This window comes from Nomascus leucogenys, chromosome 4, assembly GCF_006542625.1.
Source record: "Nomascus leucogenys isolate Asia chromosome 4, Asia_NLE_v1, whole genome shotgun sequence".
In the NCBI taxonomy this organism is placed as follows: Eukaryota; Metazoa; Chordata; class Mammalia; order Primates; family Hylobatidae; genus Nomascus; species Nomascus leucogenys.
Genome location: NC_044384.1, coordinates 85,790,339 through 85,803,570, shown reverse-complemented (window position 1 = coordinate 85,803,570; position 13,232 = coordinate 85,790,339). Strand labels below are relative to the sequence as shown.

General features: G+C 42.2%; 1 protein-coding gene across 2 annotated transcripts in view; it reads right to left on the bottom strand.

The window, feature by feature from the left end:
• The window catches only part of PACS1 (phosphofurin acidic cluster sorting protein 1), a 161,455-nt gene that overhangs the window by 36,814 nt on the left and 111,409 nt on the right, over positions 1-13,232 (bottom strand). For both annotated transcript variants that reach the window (XM_030811248.1, XM_030811249.1), the window contains exon 2: positions 11,368-11,455. In XM_030811248.1, the coding sequence (XP_030667108.1) occupies positions 11,368-11,455 (88 nt within the window). The remainder of the gene's footprint in view (positions 1-11,367; positions 11,456-13,232) is intronic.

Below are 13,232 nucleotides of genomic sequence, written 5' to 3'. Positions count from 1 at the left end.
GCGGATCACCTGAGCTCAGGAGTTCGAGACCAGCCTGGGCAACACTGGGAAACCTCGTCTCTACAAAAAATACAAAAATTAGCCGGGCATAGTGGTGGGCACTTGTAATCCCAGCTACTCAGGAGGCTGAAGTGGGAGAATCATTTGAGCCTAGAAGGCAGAGGTTGCAATAAGCCAAGATCGTATCACTGCACTCCAGCCTGGGCAACAGAGCAAGACTCTGTCTCAAAAAACAACAAAAATAACATAACATCAGCAGAAGCACACAGTCAGCCTGTACACAGGCCAGGGCCTCAGGACACCCAGAAGCTGGAGTGCTATAGTGGCAACTGAAGACCGAATGCGTCAAATAAACTATAAAAAGCAAAACCGACAGCCACTCTCTCCCATAAGACCCACCCATTTTTGAGATTCATGCCACAACTGGAAATTTGAACACTGATTTTGTGATATTAAGGTTTTTGTTTTGTTATTTTAGACAGAGTCTTGCTCTGTCGACTAGGCTGGAGTACAGTGGTGTGATCTTGGCTCACTGCAGTCTCCACCTCCCAGGTTCAAGTGACTCTCTTGCCTGAGCCTCCTGAGTAGCTGGGATTACAGGTGCATGCCATCACGCCCAGCTAATTTTTGTATTTTTAGTAGAGATGAGGTTTTATCACGTTGGCCAGGCTGGCCTTGAACTCCTGATCTCAAGTTATCCGCTCCCCTTGGCCTCCCAAAGTGCTGGCATTATAGGCGTGAGCCATTGCATCTGGCCAAGGTGTGATAATGGTGTCACGGTTTTGTTTAAAAATACTGCCTACATTTTTGAAACACATATTGACATATTTGTGGGTGAAATGCTATGATGTATGGATTGCCTCAAAATAACACTGGTGAAGGGAAACAAGTGGGGACACAGATGAAACGAGACTGGCCATGAGTTGATAACCATTGCAGCTTAGTAAGGGGTTTGAGGGAATTGTAAACTACTCTGTCTACTTTTGCACATGTTTGAGATTTTTCCAAAATAAAAGTTGAAAAAAGTAATCAGTGCTTAGGGTTCTTTTAAGATTTCTCAGTTCAGAGCATATATTCACAGACTATGAAGGCCTGAGGGCCTGGTCCTGGGTCTTCCCTCTGCCTGGAAGGCTCTTCTTCCAGATACCTGCACGGCCCTCACCTCCCTCAAAGTCTTTGGGTAAATGTCAACCAGGTCTACCGCGACCACCGTAGGGAATCCGTTAACTTCCTCCACCCCAGCCCTCTCCGTCCCCTTTATCTTATTTATTGTCACTATAGGACATCACCTTCCAACAGCAGTAGCCTCATTATATATGAACTCTCACCACCCAAGTATGTGCTCTAAATACCTGTAAAACTTTCTATCCCAAATTCACTATCTGAATTTCAAACTCGCTAGAAGGAATCTGCGTGTGCAGGTAGCAGGATGCGGAGTGCAGTGTGTCACGGGATCGCAGCCAGGCCCGGCCCAGCCCAGCCCCTTCAAGCATGGTGCGCTACTGTCCTCATCTTTCCTACCCTTCCCCAAGGGTTTAGCTTTCATGGGTTCCAGTATTTGCTTCTTCCAGGTGCCTGGGGCACTACCAACCAGGGTCCAATTTCAAAATTATTTTTAATATACTTTTGTATCATTTGCTTATCTATATAACAGTATATCTTCTTTTGCAGTATAGAAGCAAAACCATTTATATTTAATACTAAAGTAACATTATAGCACATTAAAATATCCAATATTAATATTAATATATTTTTAAAATTAGGTTACTAGTGTTTTATTATTATTATTTTGAGACAGAGTCTCACTCTGTTGCACAGGCTGGAGTGAAGCTATCAAGGCCTGGGCTTTTCTTTGCTGGAAGACTTTGTTAATGGCATCTAGCTCATTTTTTGTTATTGGTCTATTCAGGTTTTGAATTTCTTCATGGTTCAATCTTGGAAGGTTGTATCTTTCCAGGAATTTATCCATTTCTTCTAGGTTTTCCAGTTTATTGGTATATAGCTGCTCATAGCAGCCACTAATGATCCTTTGAATTTCTGCAGTGTCAGTCACCTCTTTTTTCATCTCTGATTTATTTGTGTCTTCTCTCTTTTTTTCTTAGTTGGTCTGGCTAAAGGTTTATCCATTTTGTCTTCTCAAAAAACAACTCTTTGGCTGGGTGTGATGGCTCACATCTGTAATCCCAGCACTGAAGGCCAAGGCGAGCAGATCACCTGAGGTTGGGAGTTCAAGACCAGCCTGGCCAATAAGGTGAAACCTCGTCTCTACTAAAAATACAAAAATTAGCCACCATGGTGGTATGTGCCTGTAATCCCAACTACTCGGGAGACTGAGGCAGGAGAATCGCTTGAACCTGGGAGACAGAGGTTGCAATGAGCTGAGATTGCACCACTGTACTCCAGCATGGGCAACAAGAGTAAAACTCCGTCTCAAAAAAAAAAAAAAAACACACAAAACATTTTGTTTTGTTGATCTTTTTTTTTTAAATTCATTTATTTCTGCTATGATGTTCATTATTTCTTTTCTTCTACTAATTTTGGGTTTGGTTTGCTCTTGCTTTTCTAGTTCTTTGAGAAGCATCATTAGGTTGTTTATTTGAAGTTTTTCTTCTTTTTTGATGTAGGCACTTATAGCTATGAACTTCCCTCTTGGTACTGCTTTTGATGTATCCCATAGGTTTTGATATATTGTGTTTCCATTATCATTTGTTTCAAGAAAATTTCAATTTCATTTTTAATCTATTCATTGACCCACTGGTCATTTAGGAGCATACTGTTTAATTCCATGTGTGCCTATTGCTTTCAAAATTCCTTGTTATTGATTTCTAGTTTTATTCCATTATGGTCAGGGAAGATGCTTGATATTATTTCACCTTTTTTTCTTTTTGAGACAGAGTCTCACTCTGTTGTCCAGGCTGGAGTGCAGTGGCACTATCTCCGCTCACTGCAACCTCCACCTCTAGGGTTCAAGCGATTCTCCTGCCTCAGCCTCCTGAGTAGCTGAGACTACAGGTGCCTGCCACCACGCCCAGCTAATTTTTGTATTTTTAGAACAGACGGGCTGTCACCATGTTGGCCAGGATGCTCTTGATCTCCTGACCTCATGACCCACCCACCTTGGCCTCCCAAAGTGCTGGGATTACAGGCGTGAGTCATCACGTCTGGCCTCAACTTTTTTTTTTGAATGTTTTAAGACTTGTTTTGTAACCTAACATATGGCCTATCCTTGAGAATGATCCACATGCTAAGAAAAAAAAAAAAGTGTATTCTGCAGCCATTGGAAGAAATGTTCTGTAAATATCTATTCGGTCCATTTGGTCTATAGTGCGGTTAAGTCTGATGTTTCTTTATTTTGTCTGGATGATCTTTCCAATGCTGCAAGTGTGGTGTTAGTCTCTAGCTATTGTTGTCATGGGGTCTAACACTCTCTTTAGCTCTAATGATATTTGCTTTATATATCTGGGTGCTCTAGTGTTAGGTGCATATATATTTACAATTGTTATATCCTCTTGCTGAGTTGACCCCTTTATCATTATATAATGAACTTGTCAATTTTTACAATTTTTGTCTTGAAATCTGTCTTGTCTGATATAAGTATAGCTACTCCTACTCTTTTTTTGTTTGTTTGTTTCCATTTGCATAGAGTATATTTTTCCAACCCTTTATTTTTAGTCCCTATGTGTCTTTACAGGTCAAGTGTGATTCTCGTAGGCAATAGATGTTTGGATCATGTTTTCATTTTTGTTTTTCTGAGACAGTGTCTCACTCTGTTGCCCAAGGTGGAGTGTGCTGGCACAATCATAGCTCACTTTAGCCTTAACCTCCTGAGCTCAAGTGATCCTCCTAACTCAGACTTGTGAGTAGATGACTCTACAGGTGCACACCACCACACCCAGCTAATTTTTCAAATTCTTTGTAGATGCAAGGTCCCACTATGTTGCCCAAGCTGGTCTCAAAACCCTGGGCTCAAGCAATACTCTTGCCTCAGCCTCCCAAAGTGCTGGGATTATAGGCATGAGTCACTATGCCTAGCTGGGTCTTTTTGTTTGTTTTTTTGAGACAGAGTCTCGCATAATTGCCTGGGTTGGAGTGCAGTGGTGCAATCTGGGCTCACTGCAACCTCCGCCTCCCAGATTCCAGCGATTCTCCTGCCTCAGCCTCCCGAGTAGCTGGGATTACAGGCGTGCACCACCACACCCAGCTAATTTTTTGTATTTTTAATAGAGATGGGGTTTCACTGTGTTGGCCAGGCTGGTCTTGAACTCCTGACCTCATGATTTGCCCGCCTTGGCCTCCCAAAGTGCTGGGATTACAGGCATGAGGCACCGTGCCCAGCTGGGTCTTGTTTTTTAATGCATTCAACTACTCCATGTCTTTTGATTGCAGAATTTTGTCCATTTACATTCAATGTTATCATTGATAAGTAAGGACTTACTATTGCCATTTTATTATTTGTTTTCTGGTTGTTTTGTGGTCTTCCTTCCTTCTTTCCTTCTTGTCTTTCTTTTTGTAGAAGTCATTTTCTCTGATGGTATGTTTTTAATTTCTTGCTTTTTATTTTTTGTGTATCTATCTGCTTTAGGGTTTTTTGATTTGCAGTTACCATGAGGCTTGCAAATAACATCTTATAACCCATTATTTTAAACTGAATGGTAACTTAACTCTGATTGCAAAAACAAAAAACAAAGAAGCAAAGAGAAAACCAATAAAAACTCTACACTTCATCCCCCCTCCCTCTTTTTTTTTTTTTTTGAGATGGAGTCTCACTCTGTTGCCAAGGCTACTCCGGAGTACAGTGGCGCCATCTTGGCTCACTGCAACCTCTGCCTCACGGGTTCAAGCGATTCTCCAGCCTCAGCCTCCTGAATAGCTTGGATTATAGGCATGTGCCACCACGCCTGGCTAATTTTGTATTTTTAGTGGAGACAGGGTTTCATCATGTTGGTCAGGCTGGTCTCAAACTCCTGACCTCAGGTGACCCAGCCGCCTTGGCCTCCCAAAGAGCTGGGATTACAGGCATGAGCCACCGTGCCTGGCCCATAGTTATTATTTTTGATAGGCTCATCTTTTAGTCTTCCTACTCAAAATATGAGTAATTTACACACCACAATTACAGTGTTGTGATATTCTTTATTTCTTATTTTTCCCACTTAAATAATAAAATACAGGCTTCTGCCATCCAACATATTTTCAGAAATGGATTAGATTTTTAAGGAATGTGGCTGGGTGTGGTGGCTCACACCTGTAATCCCAGCACTTTGGGAGGCCAAGGTGGGTGGATCACTTGAGGTCAGGAGTTCGAGACCAGCCTGACCAACATGGTGAAACCCCATGTCTACTAAAAATACAAAAATTATGAGGTGTGGTGGTGCATGCCTGTAATCCCAGTAACTTGGGAGGCTGAGGCAGGAGAATCATTTGAACCCGGGAGGCAGAGCATGCAGTGAGCTGAGATCACGCCATTGCACTCCAGCCTGGGCAACAAGAGAAAAACTCCATCTCAAAAAATAAAACAAAATTTTTCAGGAATGCCTATATATAATTTTCTTATTTTGTTTATTGTTTCTTTCCTTCTACTATAATAATTCTCAAATTTTTGGCCTCAGGACCTTTTTACGCTCTCTTTTTTTTTTTTTTTTTTGAGACAGAGTCTCACTCTGTCACCCAGGCTGGAGTGCAGTGGTGCGATCTCGGCTCACTGCAAGCTCCGACTCCTGGGTTCACGCCATTCTCCTGCCTCAGCCTCCCAAGTAGCTGGGACTACAGGTGCCCGCCACCATGCTTGGCTAATTTTTTGTATTTTTAGTAGAGATGGGGTTTCACCATGTTAGCCAGGATGGTCTCGATCTCCTGACCTCGCGATCCACCCACCTCAGCCTCCCAAAGTGCTGGGATTACAGGTGTGAGTCACCACGCCTGGCCCTTTTTACACTCTTATAAAGAATCCCAAATAGCTTTGTGTATGTAGGTATATCTATCAATATGTTGTTTATGTAGGTTTATCTATCAATAGTCACCATATTATGAATTAAAACAGATATTTAAAAATATTAATCCATTTAAAATTAACAATAAACCTATTATGTGTTTACATACAAAGTTTTAAAATGAAAAATCTATGTTCCCCAAACAAAAATAATTTAGGTTGAAAACATAGCTTTTTAAAAAAATTACAGCTTTACTGGGATATAATTCAAATACCATACAATTCACCCATTTAAAGTGTACAATTCAATGGCTTTCAGTATGTTCAGCGCTGTGCAACCATCACCACAGTCAGTGTCAGAACATTCTCATCATTCAACAAAGAAACCTCATATTCTTTAATTATCACCCTCCCCAGTCTGCCCACCCCCACCCCTAACCCCTGGCAACTACAATCTGTTTTCTGACCCTACAGATCTGCCTATTTCATATAAATGGAATCATACAATATGTGGTCTTTTGTGTCTTGCTTCTTTCACTTAGCATCATGTTTTCAAGGTTCATCCATCTGGAGCATGGATGTACTTCATTCTTTTTTATTGCCAAATAGTATTCCGAAGCTGTATGACTAGACCACATTTTATTTATCCATTGATCAGTTGATGGACTTGAATTGTTTCTACTTTTTAGCTTGTGAATAATTCTGTCATGAATATTTGCATGTTAGATTTTGTGTGTTTTCATTTCTCTTGGGGACATACCTAGGAGTAGAATTGCTAAGTCATATGGTTACTCTGTCTTTAACCTTTTGAGAACCAGGCATGGTGGCACAAGCCTATAATCCCAGCACTGGGAGGTCAAGGCGGGAAGATTGCTTGAGGCCAGGAGTTTGAGAGCAGCCTGGGAAACACAGCAAGACCTTGTCTCTAAAATAAAAACAAAGCAAAACAAAACAACACAGTGGCTGCATTATTTGACATTCCCAACAGCAGTGTATGAGGGAGATGGCATAGTTTTACATTTCTGTAAATCTTTTTAATGAATGACTTAATAGAAAACAATTAGATTCTCACTCCTATTTTGGACTCAATGTTTTGCAAAACATTACTTTGGTTGAGTATATGAAAAAAATCCAGACGCAAAGTGATACATAGTTGGAAAAAAGAGGAGCATTTTAACCACCTTTACAGACAACTGTGAACTTTTTTATTTATTTTTATTTTTTATTTTTAGAAACAAGGTCTCATTCTGTTGCCCAGGGTGGAGTGCAGTGGCGTGATCATAACTCATTGTAAACTTGAACTCCTGGGCTTAGGCAATCCTCCTGCCTCAGCCTCCCAAATAGCTGGGACTGCAGGCATATGCCACCATGCCCAGATAGTTTTTATTTTTGGTAAAGATGGGGTCTTGCTGTGTTGCCCAGGATGGTCTTGAACTCCTGGGCTTGAACAATCCTCTCACCTTGGCCTCCCAAAGTGCTGGGATTACAGGTATGAGCCATTGTGACCAGCCAGTTGTGGACTATTTTCCTTTGATACTACACCATTAACTCTCTAAGTGGTAGTTTCCTAAAGATTAGTTGCAAAGTAAAAATTTTTTTTCCAAAGTAGAATTTTAAATAATATCAATAAGACTTTTGTGCTCTTATATGTTAAAATCCAATTAACAGAAAAAGAACGTTAATGTAAAAACTAGGAAATCTGAAATCTAATTTAATTAATAGTATCATACTAATGATAATTTCTTAGTTTTGATAAATGTACCATGGTTAAGAGAGATATTAGTGTTGGGAGAAGCTGGGTGGGGTATACAAACTCTTTAGACTAACCCTGTATCTCTTGGGTACATTTAAAAGTATTTTAAAATAGAAAGTTAAAAACCCAATCCACTGGTCTATTTTATTCTTTGAAAGAAAATCTTTTATCCAGCATGATTTTGTAAACTCATGCATTAGTCATTTAGAAAATATTCAAATGTTACATATTATACAATATAAAAAACTCAAAATCTTTAATATCACTTCTGATTTCTTCAGAAAAGTCTTTAAGAACTGGGAAGCTGTTAAGCTTTCAGTGACAGAAACAAGTTTTCCAAAATTCTAATTTTTACTTAAAAGCTCAAATTTTGGCCAGGTGTGGTAGCTCATGCCTGTAATCCCAGCACTTTGGGAGGCCAAGGTGGGCAGATTACCTGAGGTCAGGGGTTCGAGACCAACCTGGCCAACATGGTGAAACCCCGTCTCTACTAAAAATACACAAATTAGCCAGGCATGGTGGTGGGCTCCTGTAGTCCCAGCTACTCGGGAGGCTGATGCAGGAGAATCGCTTGAACCCAGGAGATGGAGATTGCAGTGAGCTGAGATCAAGCCACTGAACAACAGGGGCAAGACTCTGTCTCAAACAACAAAAAAAAAGGTCAAATTTTATTTATCACTGGCAATCAATATTAAGTTGTTTTCCTTGAATTGATAGGGTAACTCTGTTCATTTTTAAGAAAACACTTTCCAAATACCTGAGTCTAAATAATCTGTTTGTCTGTAAGTCCCTCTTTGAAGTAAAAATGGTGTTCATGAAAAAAGCAGCTACTGTAGTTCACAACTCAGTAGCTCTACCTCACACAGGCACTAGTCTTAGACATTGTACTTTGCTTCGTGGCAGAAGTGCTCAGTGTATGCCTCCCATCTCATCACACACAGCATGAAAAAGATGCAGACTCAAGGTTGAGATATAATAAATTAGCAAGTTTTACTGCTTTCTTAAGAACATTCTTAAGCAAAACTGGCTTTCTCTCCCTTTTTTTGAGTTGGAGTCTCGCTCTGTTGCCCAGGCTGGAGTGCACTGGCACAAACAGCTCATTCCAGCCAGCTCCTAGGCTCAAGTGACCCTCCCGCCCCAGCCTCTCAAGTAGCTGAGACTACAGGGGTGTGCCACTGTGCCCAACCCTTTTATCTTCTTATTTCACTCATGAGATGGTAAACAACACAATGACCCCTAGGACATTGGGGGCATTTGTGCTGAGGCATCAGCAGCTTTATCCACTGTTGCTCTTGTACTTTCAGTGCAAAAGTCAACATGCTGAAAAAGGCAAATAATGCCACAGTATGATCATGAAAATAGTTGTGGCCTCCTGTACCCCCGAAAGTGTCTTAGAGACCTCAGGGTCTGCAGATCTCCTTTGGGGAATTACTGCTCAATGCTTCTTAAAGGCAGGGATTTTTGTCTGTTTTGATCACTGCTGTATCCCCTGTGCCTAGAACTATGTTTGGCACATAATAGATGCTCAATAAGTATTTGTTATATGAATGCATAAATAAGTGACTGAATAAATGAATGTTGTGACATCTGTAATTACTTTCAGCTGCTTGGAAGTAAAACAATTTAAAAATTCAAAATATTTGTAGTTGTGGTATAATTTAGAATTATAGAATGTTAAATATTTCATCAGGAAATAAATTATTTCTTTGGCAAAAGCATTTAGCTGCAGGGATGGCTAATGCAGTGGGGAACTTTCAAAACCACCCCAATGGTGTCGGCACAGGACAGCAACATTCTTTAGCAAAGGAAGCAATTCCTGAAAATGAGAACACTGCCTGTGACCTAGAAATGGGGACCAAAATCGGGAGAGGAGGACAAGACACTAATAGTTCACATCGCTGTCCCACACTTGCTTTCCCAACACAGTGTCTGGGAACATTTCATAGATTTGGAAGGAATTATGCACAAAATGAACAGGGAATTAGAATATAAGGTGGGAAACACAGGAATTCATGAGTAATTAAAACATTTTAAGTTTTTGTTGTTGTTGTTTTGAGATGGAGTCTCACTCTGTCACCCAGGCTGGAGTGCAATCGCACAATCTCAGCTCACTACAACCTCTCCCTCCCAGGCTCAAGCAATTCTCCTACCTCAGCCTCCTGAGTAGCTGGGACTACAGGCACGCCTGGCTAATTTTTGTATTTTTAGTAAAGACGGGGTTTCACCATGCTGGCCAGGCTGGTCTTGAACTCCTGACCTTGAGTGATCCACCACCTCAGCCTCCCAAAGTGCTGGGATTACAGGCGTGAGCCACCGCACCCGGCCCAACATTTTAAGTTTTGAGGACTAAATTTTGTATTTGGGACTAATGTCTTTATCCCAGAAAGAGGCCCAGGCACCTCAATGTATGATTCACACACTGAGAGTGATAATAGAAGTGGATTTTAATGAAGGTGATATAGTACAATAAACTGCAGCATAGTAGGTGAACTAGCCAATATAGGGAGTTATCATGCAGTTTGCTATTTTTCAATGAATAAGAATTCGGTAAATACACCATCCTTAAGCTGAAAACTCCAGTCATTATTTAGTGACTCCAGAGGCACTGCAGAATCTCACTCTACTCCAGGGAGTCATCAGCAGAAAGGACTAATCAGTTAAGGGAGGTCTGGTAATGGGATTTAATGAGCACACAAATTACCCTCTCTTTAGTTTCTGGTCCCAGTTCTGCCGCTTGGTAATTAACTGGCAACAGGTAAATTCCTGAGCCCCTCTATAATTCAGCTTTTCCTTTCTCCTTTCCTTAAATTCAGGAATACTTAAGAGTGCAAATGTTTGTGAAATATTTTGGGTCCTTTGAAAACACTAAATGTAAGGAGTTATACGTGGGATTTATACAGAAGATAAAATATCCCAGTAAACTTTAAATTGCCGAGTCTGAAATAACAATCTGTAAGTTTCTTCCACGCTGTAGAAAACCTCTAAAGTGTAGGCTGGGTGCGGTGGCGCACGCCTGTAATCCCAGCACTTTGGGAGGCTGAGGTGGGCGGATCACGAGGTCAGGAGATCGAGACCATCCTGGCTAACACAGTGAAACCCTGTCTCTATTAAAAATACAAAAAATTAGCCGAGTGTGGTGGCGGGCATCTGTAGTCCCAGCTACTCGGGAGGCCGAGGCAGGAGAATGGCATGAACCCAGGAGGCAGAGCTTGCAGTGAGCCGAGATCGCAACACTGCATTCCAGCCTGGGCAACAGAGCGAGACTTCATCTCAAAAAAAAAAAAAAAGAAAGAAAGAAAACCTCCGAAGTGCTTCCCACACCCATGCATCTACCTGGATCTAGCAATCCTGGGACTAATACCAAAACCAACGCTAGCCAGCCTAGTAATTTCTGAGTAGTTTACAATAAACACTTTAGGTCTATATCACTTGATCCTCACAGTATGTGTAGGAAAAACCATTTCTGTTCTTCAGACAAAGAAAGGTTTGAAGAAACTGAGTGTCTTAACCAAGAGGCAGAGCTGGGCTCAGAAGGTCCCGTGGGCTCTGTCATCTTTCCACTGTGCACCTTGCTGTGCTGAGAGGAGGAAGACAGAGGTGGTCCCAGTGGTGTTTCTGAAGCCCCAGCAGTGGACAAATGGTTATCCAGCTTCCCTGGGCCCTGAACAAACAGTCTTGCCCTGCTCACCTGCAGCTTCACAGCAATGACCACTGAGTTAAGATCTTTGTCCATTTCTTTTAGCATGACGAGTTTCTTCAGGGTCAAGCTGAATAGCCTAGAAAAACAGAGAAGGAAGATGCTGTCATATGCGAGGAACTTACGAGAAAAGTGATGAACAATTGGTTAGGCAACCTGCCTTACCTGAAGTAAGAATGTGAGAACGCTGTCCTCAGTCCCACGGGTCCCCTCTCAGTAGAAGAGCATCCCCTCTTATTTAATGTTTATACTTTTAAGAGATGGGTCTCACTATGTTGCCCAGACCAGACCCCTGGGCCTAAGGATCCTCCCATCTTGGCCTCCTGAGTAGCTGGGACCACAGGCACATGCCACCATGCCCAGCTTCTAAAGTTGTGTCAAAAGGTACATTATTGCGTGAACTTCCATGGATGTCATTTATCTCAAGCCAAAGGGCAACACATTTTCCATGCCTAGTATGTTGGAGCCATTTCTGAGGGGGAAGAGGAGATCAAGGGAGGAGAATCACACAGTTCCTCTTCTACTTTCCACCTGATCATACCTGACAGATGTACATATGTAAATCTTTAGCAAGAGGAGATAATCCACACAAACAAAACATACATCATTTGGCAGGAAATGGTTAAATGGTCACAAATTCTATTTCAGCTGCATTTTGCTCCAAATATGCAGAAAATCTTCAGTGCCCCAAATCAAGAAATTCCCTGCAACTCAAAAGTAACAGGATTGTCCCTCACTGTGGAGTCTCAGTAACTCTGCTCTGACTTGACCTTGGCCTTACCACAGCAGGGCCACCCTGGACTTCCAGCAGGAGTGGGAGGGAGATTCTGGACGCTGCCTTTCTGTGGCTGCCTGGGTGGTCAAAGTCTTTAAATATTTTTCTTCTGGAAGAGGTTCTGGGGAACAGGACACATGAGGGATGTTGCTGACCAGAGTCATGACAAGTCCAGAGAATCCGGCTGGATTTCATCCCTCTTTTTTGCTCCGTGCTGAGGCCCTCTAGGCCCTGCTCAGGTCCCTGTCTTGCGTCTCCACAGCCCTCCCTCAGCTCCAGCCACACTAACTTTCCTTTGGCTCCGTGGCAGTGCCACCCTCTCTCGCCTTGGGGCCTTTGGAGGCTGCTGTTCCTTCTGTTGGCACCATCCTGCCATCTAACGCCTCCTCAGCCTTGGGTTATGCATTTTTGCCAGAAGAACTTCCTCCAACGCCTTGCAAAGTCTGTGATGTGTCCCCAGCACAATTCCTATCCTGCCACTGGAGTGTAAACTTCCGGCGGGCAGGCAGCAGGCTTGCCTCTCCACCGTTCTCCCCCCAGCATCTGCCCAAATGCTGGGCACAGTATAGTTGCTCAGCAAATATTTGTTACATTAAGTTTCCTAAAACGGTTTCTAGCTAAAATCAGATTAACAAAAGTATGTGAAGAAATTAATATAATTCGTTTTTTTTTTTTTAAAGGAGGACAAATCCAGGTCAATAGAACTAAATTCTGGTTTTGAATTAACCTCACCCAAGTACTTTCTTTCTTTTTTTTTTGAGACAGGGTCTTGCCCAGGCTAGAGTACAGTGGCACGATCTTGGCTCACTGCAGCCTCCGCCTCCCGGGTTCCAGCAATTCTGCCGCCTTAGCCTCCTGGGTTCCTGGGATTACAGGCGCCCGCCATCATGCCCGGCTAATTTTTGTATTTTTAGTAGAGACCGGTTTCACCGTGTTGGCCAGGCTGGTCTCGAACTCCTGACCTCAGGTGATCTGCCTGCCTTGGCCTTGCAAAGTGCTAGGATTACAGGCGTGAGCCACCACGCCCAGTCACCCAAGTACTTTCAAAGACCTGCTGACTAACACAAAGAAAAACAAATAA